The following is a 15,248-nucleotide window of genomic DNA, read 5'->3' on the forward strand; positions in this document are numbered from 1 at the left end:
AATTTGTATGGCGTGATTTTTGCAATTTGAATGAGTACAGTAATGACACACAAGACTTATTTTAACTGTCATATTTTTTTCCACAGGTTATTCTGAAAGACAAACTATCAGTTCAAACTTATATTTTCCATCTTTTAACTGCAGCCATTAAATTAACCCAGCTTTCAGTCCTGTAAGAAGAAATGTAGGAAGCGAATGATGGAGGAATCCATTCTTGGTTCAAATGTTCATGTTATGCTACAAGTGTTTTACTCTGTAGCTGAACGCCATCAAGCATAAAAAGGCCCCAGCAGGTCTCTCTGGCCAGTGTCAGTACTAAAGCACTCCCTTGTGATGCCCCGCACCTCCCTCACCAAAGGCTCAGGAGACAGAAGAGCCCTTTCAGTGGTCTCTGGTGGCCATTGGCTCAGACTCCAGTAGTTCTGCAGGGAGAGGAACCCAAAGCCAAAGACACTCAGCTTGGCTCTGTGTTCTATAATGAGTTGCACAGACTGCGTGGGGACGTTACCGAGAATTTCTCTTCTAAGTACTTTTCCAAGGCTGGGTCAGCTCACTTTTTTCCCCAAATCTGTATTCTATTAAGACTTGAAGCATTCAAGAACAGGCTCCTCTGTGTAGGGGGAACATATTTAACAGACATAAAATATTCCACTGCAGTTTGTATCGGTTTAAAACTCGCAGCCTCCCCGCAGCTCCCCGCCCGAAGGGCTGCACAGGTAGGAGCTGGCGGGTATGCAAAATCAGTTTGTGAGAAACAGGAAGAATAAGTCTTGTGGTATGTGTGGAATGCAGGTTTGGCCATTCTTTAATTTAGAGAATTGTTATGTGTCAATAGGGGAAATTGTGTGCATACAATATAATTACCGCCTGATCATTCTGCTGAGTCTGTGTATTTAAGGACTACTTTTTTTTCCTGACTGGGAACAGCCTAATGAGAGGAAAACAAACATATTACCAAGTTATTAACTACCCATGCTGTTTATAATTAGCTCCTTATCAGTGGTAGCTATTTGCAGAAGAACAGAAGAGCAACAACTCGGCTCTTAAGTAACATTAATAACCTCACTTTTTTGCTTCTGGAGTCCCAAGTAAATTCTACCTGAGAACGGTGCTAATGATGAGCACTGTAGGCTATGAAGTTTTGCACACAAAAAAGACAGAGCACAAAGTTTTTAATTGATGTGTATTGGGAATTGTAGTCACCAAGCTCCGTAATGTGCACACTAAGTGCAAGATCTAGAATATTCCTCCAGTCACTGCAAACTGGGAGAAGTTCTTGCGAAGAGTCTGTCTTTAAAGTTGTTGTTTGATTGGTTTTAATGAAAAACAACTACATTCAAACTATAGAGACTTTTTACACATGTACTTGCTCTCTGCAAAGCTGGGGCACTGCAGACTGAGACAAAAAAGTAAAAGAAGCCTGGGCTGAAGTCAGATTTTCTTGTCATGTCTTTGAAATGAGTGATCTCTTTTGGCTACGGGAGCAAGAAAAAAACCAATCTGGTTTCTTAATGGTGTTCAAGACTACTAGAGTGACTGGGCTTGTTTATAAATCTAATCTCATGGATGGTTAAAGGGAAAAAATCAAGAAGTATCCTTGTTTGATAGCTGGCATCTAAGCCAAAATCAAAATCCGACTGGGTAGTCATCTGCATTAATAATACTGTTTTCCAGTGGCTGATTCACAGATTTCTAAGTGCTGTATGAAAATTAAAATGCATTATAGGCCAAGGTCCTAAAACAATGTTAGTCTCACAGATAACATTTTATCTGAAGACAAGTCTATCTTAAGTCTTTTCTTTCCTGCTAGGACAAAGCCGCACATCTCGCTATGCTCCAAATTCTCTTCCGCCACAAGTGGAACTCCAGCAGTTCCAGTGGAACTTCTCCCAGTACACCAAGACGCGAGCCAGAAGTTATACGAGTCAATGCAGCAGTTTTTTCTTCAAGCTTGTACTTATAAAAAGAACTTTAACAGCAATCCAGTTGAACATCCAGCTCCGTGAGCCTGAAACAGCTCCACATTTTGAGGCCCCCGAACAGCTTGTCAAAGGATTTAATGGTTACTTTCCCAGATGAGTAATGATGCTGGCCTGGGTTTCCAAGTAACCTGGTAGTAGGCAGAGATTAAATTACCTGGTAGAGGATGTGCTAGGTAAAGACCTCCTCATTGCTCCTGGGCTCATGCTGTAGTATGAAGAACTTTCCAAATCTGAGAGGGAGAAATTAGGGCCTGTTCCTGCAGCTATCGGTGCTGGGGAAACAAAAGAGATTGCAGTCAGTAAGTCATGTGAATAAGGCATGAATTGCACTTCAAAATCACTTTCTTCTTCCTCATGAGTGTGTTTAGTTTCACGATGAGAACAGGTGGGACGAGGAAATTAGGAAATGCTAATGGTAACTGGCACTGCAATCAAGAAGATGTAAATTTTATCAAGAATACAATGTTCTATGAGATAGATTCCTTCTAACATTCCTCCTTTTTTAAAATGAAGCAATTATGGCAAGGCTTTCTTTAAGTACTGCTTTTCTACTAATATAATTCTAACATTTAATGAAACTTGTTGCTTTTGCTTTTAGGACAACATTGCAACTATTGGCATAGTTACAAATAGGCTGCATCATCCCTGTAGTGTGCTTGGCATAATCTATAAGCAGTATAGGCAGGGAAATACACAGCACCTCAGGACCTTTGGTATGTACGTGATGTACATCCACAAGCACAGAGGTTACAAATGCTCCTTGGAGAAAGCACAAAAGCAAATGAGAAACCTGAGTTCTTTTCTGCCTGTGAACATCTGAGTTTTCCTCTGGCCTCTCCTCCAGCTAAATCAAAGCTAGAGATATATGACCTTCAAAGACTTTTCTCCAGCAGTTGGCTTCCACTGTTCACCTCTCATTACCTTATCCAGCACCCAAGTTTTACTGTAAAAGTTATGAATACCTTTCATTTCCCTGTCCTGAAGCCTTGGTTTTACATTAAAACATAATGAATTCCTGTACACCCTGAAGTTTGCAGGCACAAGCCTATGAACTCTGGGAACAGAAAAGGACCGAGCAGCTTAATGTTAAAGTCAACAGATAATGCATTGCACAAAGAAATGCCACGGTGCAGCAAATGGTACCACATCCACAGGACAATACAACTTTGGGAGCTAACAAGTACAGATGATGATTTTCTCCCGCATTTCAGACACATCTGAAAGAGGACGTACTGCACAATAAAACGCACAAGCTTGGCCTGGAATGTATTGTCTGAGAGCCCTGATTCACAGCAGCAAAGGCGAAGCAGTCTCAATGCCACCCAAGGATGCTGAGCCAAGTTTAATCTTTGGTCTGAGAACCTGGCCTGTTTTCAAACATGAAAAAAATCTTTCACTCCAATGGGGCAGGAGTGAGGAAATGAAGACAGGATCGTTCCTATCGCCCAGCTAACATGTCTGGGCTGAAACACAGCCTGCTGGCAGTGCTGCCATTGACTGTAGCGGGGCCAGTACTTCACCCTAAGTCTTAAGGAGCTCACAATGTCAGATTTGACAGAGGAATAATGTAGCTTTGCAGCTGCCTCGTCATCCCCATAAGACAATTAGTTGTTGTTTGGCAAGGATCTTTTAAGAACGTCATTGAGACAGAAAGGGAACAGCCTCGATATCCACGGATTTCAAGTATGGGATGGAAAATACACAACGCCATTAAAACTGGAGAAAATCTGGAATGATCATTAAAAGGAATTAAGTTGGGAAGTAATTTATGACAAGGACATTCAAATCCTTTGTTATCTTCTCTTAGCTATCACACACTTCCTGCACACTGGGTATATATGAAAGGGCGTGTTAACAAAAAGAAACTAACATTAAGCACAGTAAAATGAACTGGTTTTATCAATTTGTGCTTTCTGCAACAGTTTCCTGACAGCAGCTACAAGAGGCTGTAAAACTGATGAATTTGCATGGAAAAAGAAACCGGTGTAAGTAATTTGTGTAAAAGGTAACACGGACATGGGCTGCTATAATTCAGACACCCTGCAGATAGCAGACTGCTGCAGTGTGAGCAGTTATGGGTTAGAAAAATGACCACACTGCAGTCAGTCTGACTTGAATGGAAATCAATCATAAAGGTACTCTCTGCAGCATCTACTCCACAGTTTTCAGCAACTTCCTTGCCAAACAGATTTGTGCTCTGTAAACCCTTTGCTGATCAATTCCTCTGCACCCTCTACCTACCAAAGCCTTACTTACAGGTTAAGCATACTATTTTCCAAATGGGAACATTAAAAGGCAAGCACTAAATTAAAGCACCGTTTCTTTCTGAGGCACAATGAATTTCCTAGGCACTGCAAAATTTATGAAAGAGTTTTATTCCAAACAGATATGGAAGAAAAACTGGTCTGTGAATAATGCTTCTCTCTTTCCCTCCTGCCTCTGTTGATAGCTCTCTCCCCGAATCCTGGTTGTTTCTGTTCCAGGCCTTGAACTGGCCCTATAGGAAAATGAAATGTATCTCCAGAGTAGGGGTGGGGTAGGAACAATGTATTGCTAACGCTGTGTAAACTTAGCACATAGTAGAAAGGGCTAATCACACAGTAATTTCCGCCCGGGGTAGCAAACATGAAGGATGCTTTGTCACAGGCCAAACCGCTCAAGAACCTGTTTGCAACCTGAGGGTTAAAGAACTACCCCAATCTCTAATATACACCAAGAGATCTAAGCAGCAGAGGTTAAAGTGCCTGGCTAGCCTACGGCAGTGAGTACCTACAACCCTTTGGCAGTTCTTACGCAGGAGCCACTATCCTGCCACAACCAGCTCAAGGTCTCTGGCCCTAAAAGTGGTTTGGCAAACCTTGCACAGGTTCTGAACTCCTTTCTCCTACCTGCCTGATGGGCACATATTTGACGCTTGTCTTTCAGCAGAGGGTATTCATACTTTTGCTCACAGTTAACTATCACAAAGCACAGCAATGTGCCGATGTGTACAGCCCAGCCCAAGACTGTCAGGAAGAGGTTAATGTTTTCAATCTGCATGGCGGAAGGTTGCTTCCTCTTCCTGGCTGGGCTGAAGCCCTGTGTGCTTTCTCACTCTGCTTCAGCTTCCTCACACCTCCTGTGCTAGGCTTTGGCTGTGGGGAGCTCACTGCTTGGCATCTGCCTCCTCTGTTCACTCTTGTGTTTTGCCCACAAGAGTGGCCAGGAGGCATCCAACCTGCTCCTAACAGCTTTTCACATTGCCTTGTGGACTGTCCACCTCACATGTGCCCAGAAAGCTGATGGGAAGGGTACACTTTCATCTATTCGCAGGATTTCCCACTCTGGAGAGTAAGCAAAGGGATCAAAGTGGTGCAAACTGTGGTCAAACTGTCTAAATTAAACCTCTTCATTGAAGAAATGCTCTGCAGCAATGTGACCTTCTGATGGTTCAGGAACATCTCCCAAACAGGAAAGGGTGTCAGAAACTGCAGTTGCGAGTCAAAACAATAGTCTCCATCTATGTGCAGGCATCAAGATTTCATCTGACCCAGGGCCCTGACGTGGCAGGGGGTGAGGAGGAAGAACCCCTCTTCCCCTACTACCCAGTGATGTCTGCAGGCTTTCTATGCAAACAAACTGATGCCAGCCTCAGCTCCCATTTCAGCTGCTGGCATTTGTGCAGATGGGACACGTTTTGCTCACTCTGAGTGGAACAAGGAGGTATTTTGCCCAAAAGGAGGAGGAGGAGGAAGGTGGGTCCCTCTCCTGAGCACCAGCACTGTGCTATTGCCAGGGACACGGGGCAGCATCACCTACTCCCTCCGCTGCCAGCCTGTTAGCTCAGATCTTCAGCCGGAATGGCAAGAAAAATAACAGAAAAATTAACAAAAATCCCTCTGACTTAACCCAATTGGAATATTTGTTTTGAAAATTTTATTGAATTACAGAGCAGGAAACCCACTAAATAAAACCAGCCAGGCTGGCATTTGTCTTCCTTGGAATCCGGCGCTAGTTTTCAGTCATGTTAATATTAAGTTTCTCTCTTTTCCATTTTTATGTATTTATTTTTACAAAGGGGCTGGGATGTGACTAAGATCATTACGTGAGTAACGCTGCAGCGAAGTGATAATGTGTTTAAGGTTAAATGGGAGAAACATGACATTTGACTAATAAACTTTTTCCTGTGCTGTGACTCCATAAACAAAGGGAAACACACTGCGCTGCTGCAGCCGCCGAGGGGAAAGGGGAGCTGGGTGTTGGGCTCTTTTTCTTGCAAGGCTTTTGTTTCCTACACACTGTATCATTAGATTCAAAGAGGTTGTGGCGACTACAACAGATATGAAATGTGTGATGTTCATTTTAAAATTACAAGTACAGCCTGCTATTGACCATCTAATTATGCTGAGTTCCATTTATAAACATAGCAAACCACTAAGTTTATAGAGACTTTTTGTGCTGCTTTAATAGGATATTGATCGAGAGCAAGGTTTGAGTGGACTGCCATTGAATTGTGTAATGGCATACAAAAGGCAAGGTCACGGCAACTGTTCACTCTATGCCTGCAGTCTATTTTTTATTATAATCTTTTTTTTTCCCCTTCCTCTCATACCCAGGCCCACACAGTATGTTTTGGATTGCAGTGCTTTGCTAAGGAATATGGAGTATCTTTTTAAATGTTAATTTTCATGCTGCTGACTTTAACTACCTTCACTCCTGTAATGCTTAGTATAGCAGAAAACATACAGGCTGCTGTTTAGAGTGAGCTGTTTTATTACACCCACGCTTCCACACACGTGCTCTGCGTGGAGGAGAGTGTCTTCTCCTCTCCTGGGCTACGAGAAGGCAGCAGTGTCCTCCCTGCCCCTTGCACCCACACCTTGCCATAGGCACCCAGCACATTCTAGGGTGCCCAGAGAAGCTGTGGCTGCCCCATCCCTCGCAGTGTTCAAGGCCAGGTAAGACACAGGGGCTTGGAGCAAGCTGCTCCAGTGGAAGGGGTCCCTGCCCGTGGCAGGGGTTGGAACTGGATGAGCCCTAGGGTCCCTTCCAACAAAAACCAGGCTGGGATTCTATGATTCTATGACTTGCCCTGCAGTTTGCTTTGGCTTTACCTGGCCAGTGGATGAAGGGCAGGAGGAAGCTGTTTTCCCTCTGTCACATCCACACTCCATGCCTAGAGTAGCAGCAATTACTTTAATTTCTACCCTCTGTCTGCCTGCCTCATGCCAAGGAGAGCTTGAAACCCTGAATCTCTTGCTAAAGCTGCCGCTAACCAAGTCTGGCACCCAGCAGCATTGGTGTTGCAGGATCCCAAGCTTTCCAGAATGCCTTGGCCACAAAAGCACCTCTTACCTGTGGAATTAGTGCAACTGTCTCAGGCATAACTAACTGCACCATTTCTGTGTTTATACAGGAGCAGTAACTGCACGTATGCTTGTGTGCTTGTGGTTTCACTGGCTCATTAGAAGGACTGAAAGTCACCCCACTTGCTCCATGCAGCTCCTTACTGCGCACAGCTATCATCTTAAAACTCAAAGCGTGGCATTTCCAGCCCAGGGCGCAGTCAGAATTCCCTTGTTTATCAGCATGAGGAATGATGTAATTTTGACAAATAACACAGCACAAAACAAATATGTTTGATTTGGCTCTAGCGAACGTTCATAAATCCTAAATCTTTCTTCACATCCTGGGCAGTGCAGTTTATCTGGCTGCTTGAAGGACCTCCAAGGGAGGAGATCTTCCCAGCAGCTCTCTGCACCAAGAGCACATGGTGCAGACTCAAAGCCAAGAGGGGAACAGCCTTCCCCATGCCTCTCTCCCTGTTCCCAGCCTCTGCGGGACTGTATGTAGACTTGGTGGTGGCTTGGCACCAGCCACCCCTCTGCCGGCACCTTTTGCAGAGGGTACTTTCCAGTGCCCTGCAGATAGCTGCACACAGTCAGTGGAATATTTTCCTAACAAGGGGAGGGAGAGAGAAGGTTTTGCTTAGCCAACAGCTCACTGTGAGTCTGCAAAACCTGTTCATCTCCAATGCTTCGGCTTCTGAGCCTTTTGTTGTCACCCCAAGGCTCTCTAGAGCTGGAAGAATGAAGTCTCTGCTATCTGAGACAAGGACATGTAATGATAGGACAAGAGGGAATGGCTTTAAACTGACAGAGGGTAGATTTAGATTAGACATTAGGCACAAGTTCTTCCCTGTGAGGGTGCTGAGGCCCTGGCACAGGGTGCCCAGAGAAGCTGTGGCTGCCCCATCCCTGGCACTGTTCAAGGCCAGGCTGGACACAGGGGCTTGGAGCAAGCTGCTCCAGTGGAAGGGGTCCCTGCCTATGGCTGGGGGCTGGAACTGGATGAGCTTTAAGGTCCCTTCCAACCCAAACCGGTCTGGGATTCTATGAAGGGGTCCCCCCAGTACCTGTGGTGACAGACGACACTTAGAAAGGAGCTCATGCCCTTCACCTGCTATAATGTAGAACTGACAGCATGGTCTGCAATATCCACATCAGTTGGTGTAGAGAGGGGTCTATCTGTTTTTCAGATGGAATTTATACTTTCTCTATTTTACTGTGCTCTGCAAGATTCAGTAGCTGGGTAGCGCTTCGAAAGTAAATCTGCATCTGCAGGACTGAAGAAAGCAAGTTTCTATTACCAAAGCAGTCTAGACTTGTTCAATAGCTCACAGGAACTGTGATCATCAGCACTGATGGGTAAGACAGATAATGCTAACAGCTGACCTTTCACTTGATTAATTCATTCCCAAAATTTGCATGATGGAAACAACTGCCTATTACTTGGACTCCTTGTCATGTGGACCTCTTGGAACTTGACTAAAGAAATGTGGCACATAACTGCTACCAACAGTATTTTATAGGAATAATCTCAGGTAACAGCAGCCACAGACCAGTTAAAACTGGGGGAAATCACTTGTTTCTATCATAGAATCATAGAATCGTATAGTTGAAAATGTCTCTGTTCATTGCAGGAGGTTGGACCAGATGAGCTTTGAAGGTCCCTTCCAACCCAAACTATTCTATGGGCCTGTGATCTTATTATCAAAAGCAAGCATGGGAAAGAAAATGACAGTGGGCATACACAAAGATGACCTCTTTGTAAAGCAAACACAGCTCACACTCAGGAAAAGAGCAGAAACTGAACGTGAGGGACCACTGTGGATAGGCAGGCTTGTTCCTTCCCTAGCCATCATGGCTTTGGAAGGGGCAATGAGTTTTGGAAAGTAAACCCAAGAAAATGGACTTAGGACATTTGATTATTTAAGCTACAGGCTGTTAATAGCTGCCAGTGAGTCTGGATGATGTTTGTTCATAAGCTGAGCACCCCAATGTGAAACTAACGCACACACTGGTCTCAAATCAAGACACGGGAACACGTAGACAGCCCAACAAGGGTTATATTGAAAAGCACACTCTTCAGAAGACCTTGCCTGCCAATTCAAGTAAATGTGCAGCAACTACATTGTTGCTCTGTTATGCTAAATAATTCTTTGAATATGAGTAGGCGAATTCATACTGCCTTTGCTGGGAATTTGTTGCTAGACTCTACACTAAACATATCCTACTGGGTAGCCACGGTATGTCAGGCTGTGGGCTTCTCAGACCTCGTAAAGTAAACAAGGTTACAGCTGGTCAGTACATGTCTGGGGCATCTCCAAGGAAAATCCAGGGTGCTATCAAAAGCAGTGTAGCTAAATCAGTTGCTGGCACTCTTCCCTCTGAGTCAGTTCTGAAGTGATATCCCGATATGCTTTGGGGACCCTATTTTTGGTAGAGGTGCTGGCTTGTAGACAGGATATAAAACTGAGGTCTTGACCTCCCAGGATTATTAAAGAGCCCGTGAAAAACAGTGCAACCCCCCTGTGTCTGGAACAGATTAAAGCTGAATCTTTTTATTTTGCCCACCAACATCTTCTTTCTTATTTATGATGATGTTCTTGTCCTGCTCCTCCTACGTGCAGGTGCCCCATCCTTGGAGGTGGTGCACTTCATTGGCAAGCAGAGGGAACATCTCAGACACAGTTCCTGGTTTGCAAAACATGCTGAATGCTAGGATTTGTGATACATAATATTTTAGTTTAGTTACAATAAAGTATCATGGAAAATTAATAAGCATGAAACACGATACTTCTCAGGTCAAAGCCTGACTCTGAGGGAGGCTGGCACTGGGGCTGGCTGTGAAGGCAGTTTCTGAGCAGCCTGTCCTGTGCGCACATGAAGCACAGCTGACAGAGTCCAGAGGCAGTTCTGTTTGTAGGGTTCCTACGGTGAAGATAAGATTGTGGTGAAGTGGGATGCCTTGCAGAGGGGGAGGGTGAATCCTTTGGGTTTCAAAAGCCCGTTCAAAGACGGGTGATAACCTGGTTTTGTCCACCAGAACTGCAGGTACCAGCGAGTGTCCACAGTGCAGGGAGTTAGATGTCAAAGTCCCTATTTAAGCACTGCAGTAAGTGAACTGATTTGCAAATGTGCTGAGAACTCAGCACCTCCTCTTGACTTCTAAGTCCTCTTAACTTTGTCCTTCTCACAAAATTCCCACCAGTTGTCAGGGAAGAAAACTCAGGAGAAATGTCTGCCACAAACTTTTTCTCTCTCTGTCTCTCTCTCCCCCCAGTGCAAATAACTCTGACATTCATGTATCGCGCACTTGCCATGCTCTCTTAGTTCCAAATACGAAGCCAATTTCCTAGCTAGTGCAAGTCTTTCCAGAAGAGGAAATAAATCAGGAAAATCCTTACAGAAACTCTGTGTTCTGACTCAAACCCACAGCTTCTCTGCTAGGTTTGTGCCAGTTAGATTCCAGCCCCAGAAAGCCTAAAACTACATTGCTCAGAGCCAGTACACAAACAGATATTCCTGCTGTCTAGGAGGAGAACCACTTTTACCACTGTCTGTGCTAAAGAGATCAGTTACAAACTCTTAGGTTTTAAAAGGGGCATGCAGCTGAGTGGTTCACCTGGATCGGTGGTAAAGGGTGACAATGTGATGTTACTGCGTAGCTGCACACTAGGTGCAGAAAAGACCCCCAAAGGACTAGTTAGTACCTATGGCCCTAGTTTACTCTCTCCTTGGACTATCTGGATTATGCCATAGCAAAATACAATCAATACACCTTTGATCAATGGAACAGGGTGGTGACAGGTACGCTTAATTCACTGTTGTTAGTGAGTATTGACAAGCCTGTAATGATCATGCTGCAATGTGTCATTCATGTTGGGGGCATTAGCATTCTTTAAAGGTCAAAAAACAAATCCTTCTAGAAGACAGAATTCCATAAAGCTAATGAAAAATGCAGGCCTTGCAAAGTCAAGATGTATGCCCCTGCACAACTGAGATTATCAGAGCTGAAGCTGGTTCAGATGTCGGCATTATGGACGAGCTCATCAATTTGCAGGCATACAAATGCACGTACCCACGGCATGGATGATCACCACTTGTAAAAGCAGCATAAGAAAACTGCCAGGCTTATGTGCCCAGATCCTGTCGTTTCTAGAGGTCTGGTTAAAATACCTCTACCAAAATGCACGTCCTTGGGTCCTGCAAGGGATCTGGCAGCTAAATGTGGGCATTTCTCTGCACTCTGATACCGAGTCTGCCCATTTTCAGCTAGGTACCAGAGGAACTTATCAATTTACACATGCAAATTTGCAGAATTATTATTATTATTTTTAATTTAATTTTTTTAAATTATGCTATTTTATTTTCCCACATTAAAAGATGTGGCACGCAAACACTATCCACCAGCAAGAAGCTGGGAGAAGACACTCTCAATTTTCAAGATGCTCTTTTTGAACTGAGGAAGGGGCACAATAAGAATCAAAGACAAAAAACTGGGATCACAGAAACCACATAAACCAGCCCCAAAATGATACTTACTTTGTGAGACTCTTACTAGCTCAGTCACACTGAAAACACCTGATGTGACAAAACTGTCCTGGAAGCCCAAATGTCCTACAAAACAAACAGAGGGAGAGAACCGCGATTAGCTTTAAGCATTTAATGACAGTATTCTCAAATACTTTACTTTCATTTAGACTTAAAATGTGACATCTAATTTCCCACTTAGCAGTAATTATTGTTTATGTAGGTGGGTAACTAGTCATACAGCTATGTAGGCTGCTTTGTGGTTTTTATCTGGAGGTTAGGAAAGCTAACATGACACATCAGCAGGGAGATTTTTACATGTTAAAGCATCTCAACAGGAAATCTGAAACAAAAGAGAACTCTTTTAATAAACAGTTACCTTGGATGACCCCTAATGACTTCACAATTGAAATGAAAACACTGTACCTAGGAAACAGACAGGACAGCTAAGTTCCATAATCGTTTTAAACGTTATTCTCTAAAGAAACATCTGATCAGGATTATCTACCCTTTCATTCAAGCAAAACAAGATTTAAAGATGTACTCTTCATTTTTCTAAGGCTGCACTAGGGAAATCTTGAAATAGCAGCTGGTTAAAAAACATTAAATCAATGCCTTTCCCACAAACAGAAAATATTCTAACATCTAAAACTGGCTCTGGAAAAGAGAAACAAACCTCTGCGTATGAAAAGTATTAACTTTGAGCTTTGGACTGTGTTTAGGTACCAGGGTATATGCTTCCATCCTCGCCTCCTTTGTGCAAGGAATGCCTCTACATTCGGTATCAAAATGTTATTACACTTTACATAACAGCATTTCCCTACCACCACTGAATTTTCAGGAGTACGATCCATTACAAAAGGAGCTGCAGCCCAGGGTGTGTGGAGTGGGCCACAGCAGTTCATGCGGGACGTAGCTGGACTTCTATTAGAGGTCTGCAGTTAGTGGGCCAGGCTGACCTCCTGCTTTTGAAATCAGGGTCAAAGGAGAAATCTCAGGATAAAGAGATTATGGAAAGAACCCTAAAGTCCTACTTGTCCACGGGATAAGTGGCATACCTTTTTAGGTTGTCCTACTTAGAGTCACTGATTCCGGAGCACGCAAACATATATTATTGAATGTTTTGCAGGGCACCATCTGCTCCGCTGTGAATTGTTTGTCAGATTCAGCATGACTTCCCTACGTTCTGTATATCCCACTACACCCCATCCTCATCCCAGCAATACCTGTACCCCTTCTTCTAATGACCAGAGCAACAGGACTAGCCCAAGCTGCACACTTGTTCACCTGCTTTTATGTGGGGGTTGTTTAAAGAAACCCCGACATACCCTATTGCTGTTTCTACCTCTAGAATGGGAAGTAAAAGGAATGCATTTCGTATTCCTTTTACTAGAAACATGGTATGTCAGGGCGTATGTCATGGAAAGGTTTGGGAGAGATCTGGAAGGAGGTCAGCCATGCATCTCCAGCCAAGATCTCAGTGAATTCTGCTCCCACACAGAAGAAGTTCCCTGTTTCTGCGAGGATCCTCCGGTGCCAGATGAACGCAGTCGCTAAGCTAACAGACTCGAGACAAGTTTCTACATCAGGCATGTTTTTATACTTCAGCAATAATGATGAGTTTTCAAACTGTGTATATGTATATCTTTGGGCATCCTTGTGTATGTGTGTATACATATGTATTATGTACACAAACATATAAATATACACAAATCTGTCATGCTCCAGCTGTAGATAAATGTACTATAAAATATTGAAATTGATGCTGAAATTCAACACAAACAAATTTCCTCAATCTGCAAACAAGGTTTTTATTTACATCAAGAGAATAAATTTTTTTCTACTTCAAATGAAAAAATGCTCCTACGAGCTTTTATTTTTCCTTATTTTCAACTTTGAAATAGCTCTGAGATGATTGGAAGTGCTTTTGCCTGATGGGCTTTGTATTTTACCATAATAAAGGTGATGACTACATCATTCTGCTTTTTAGAGATGGTTGCTGGCCATACACAGCGTTTGTTCATTGACAATTTCCTAAGTATTTTTAATATGAAGATCTACTTTTCATATGCTGCAGCAGACCTGCCTATTGAATTAAATGATCTGTGAATTAAAAATAATTCTCTTAGGTCTTCACTGAAACCACTCATGTGCCTAAAATTAAGCATATGCTTAAGTGCCTCGCTGGATCAGGGCCAGGACGCTTACTACTCCACAGAGCCCTTCGGAGGGAAGCCAGTCTATGCTATGTAACTTCTCACACTGTGCTCATCATGGCAGTATCTGAGCAACTTCCAGAAGTGCATTCAGCAGTGCTATGAACATCTGCCACGTGTGGTTTTCTCACAGAGCACCGTACTGGCTCTGCTCCCATGTCCACTTACACCTGCATTACTCAGGCAGGTTCCTACCGCACAAAGAGTGAAGGTGAAATTCATATACGGAAGTAAAAATCAAATCACAGCTACGGTAGGACATTCGGCTGGTTTTGTAAAGGAAAGTCTACAGCCCTTTGTAATCATAGATCATTCAATCAGCTGGGTTGGAGAAGATCTTTAAGAGCATCAAATCCAACCCTTCTCCAGCACTGCCAAGGCTACCACTAAACCATGTCACTGATGGCTTCATCTACACTGTTTGTGAACACTTCCAGGGATGGTGATTCCACCACTGCCCTGGGCAGCCTGTTCCAATGCCTGATTACTGTTTAAGTGAAGACATTGTTCCTAATATCTAATCTAAATCTCCCCTGCTGCAGCTTGAGGCTGTTACCTTTTGTCTTATCATGTGTTACTTGGGAGAAGAGACCAACCTACACCTCACTACAACCTCCTTTCATGTAGTTGTAGAGAGTGACAATCATCCAATAAACCATAACAGTCACATGTGTAATTGCATTATCTTAACCTTGCAAAAACAGGTAAAACCAGAAATGAAAGTGCTGTAGAATGGTTTTAAACACATTTTAGTTCTCAGGGTCCCACAGGGTATGGGAAGAGTTGGATAAGTTAGCCTGAGCCTGCTAACTTTGTTATTTTGCTGGGTATACTCGAAATGTCTGCTTCCTTCTGTAGGAACATTTCTATGCGTGTACATGTAATAGTAATCATTAAACAACAGCATGCAACGAGAGTGATTAGGTTTTCATCCTTCAATACTGAAAATAAACATTTCACAAATGAAAGGTGGGTTTCACAACTCTCCCAATTTGTTATTTACTTGTAAACATTAGGAAATCAGGGGCTTGTCTTGGCAATCATTAATAATACCTTGATACCCATAAAAGCAATGCCCTTGGCTTAGGGTTGTATCTTGAACTCATTTTGATGCATGGCTGGTCTGCGAATTCCCAGTTCTGGAGAACTCCATGAAAGTTTAAAGGTTTGCATGGATGGTTCAGACTGCGCAATCC

General features: G+C 43.3%; 1 protein-coding gene across 10 annotated transcripts in view; it reads right to left on the bottom strand.

Annotated features, from left to right (window-relative positions):
• The window catches only part of NFIA (nuclear factor I A), a 255,928-nt gene that overhangs the window by 80,661 nt on the left and 160,019 nt on the right, over positions 1-15,248 (bottom strand). For all 10 annotated transcript variants that reach the window (XM_065673207.1, XM_065673199.1, XM_065673200.1 and 7 more), the window contains 2 exons: positions 11,849-11,923; positions 2,137-2,254 (listed from right to left, as the gene is read on the bottom strand). In XM_065673207.1, the coding sequence (XP_065529279.1) occupies positions 2,137-2,254; positions 11,849-11,923 (193 nt within the window). The remainder of the gene's footprint in view (positions 1-2,136; positions 2,255-11,848; positions 11,924-15,248) is intronic.

The sequence above is a fragment of the Lathamus discolor genome, chromosome 3 (assembly GCF_037157495.1).
Source record: "Lathamus discolor isolate bLatDis1 chromosome 3, bLatDis1.hap1, whole genome shotgun sequence".
NCBI lineage: Eukaryota > Metazoa > Chordata > Aves > Psittaciformes > Psittacidae > Lathamus > Lathamus discolor.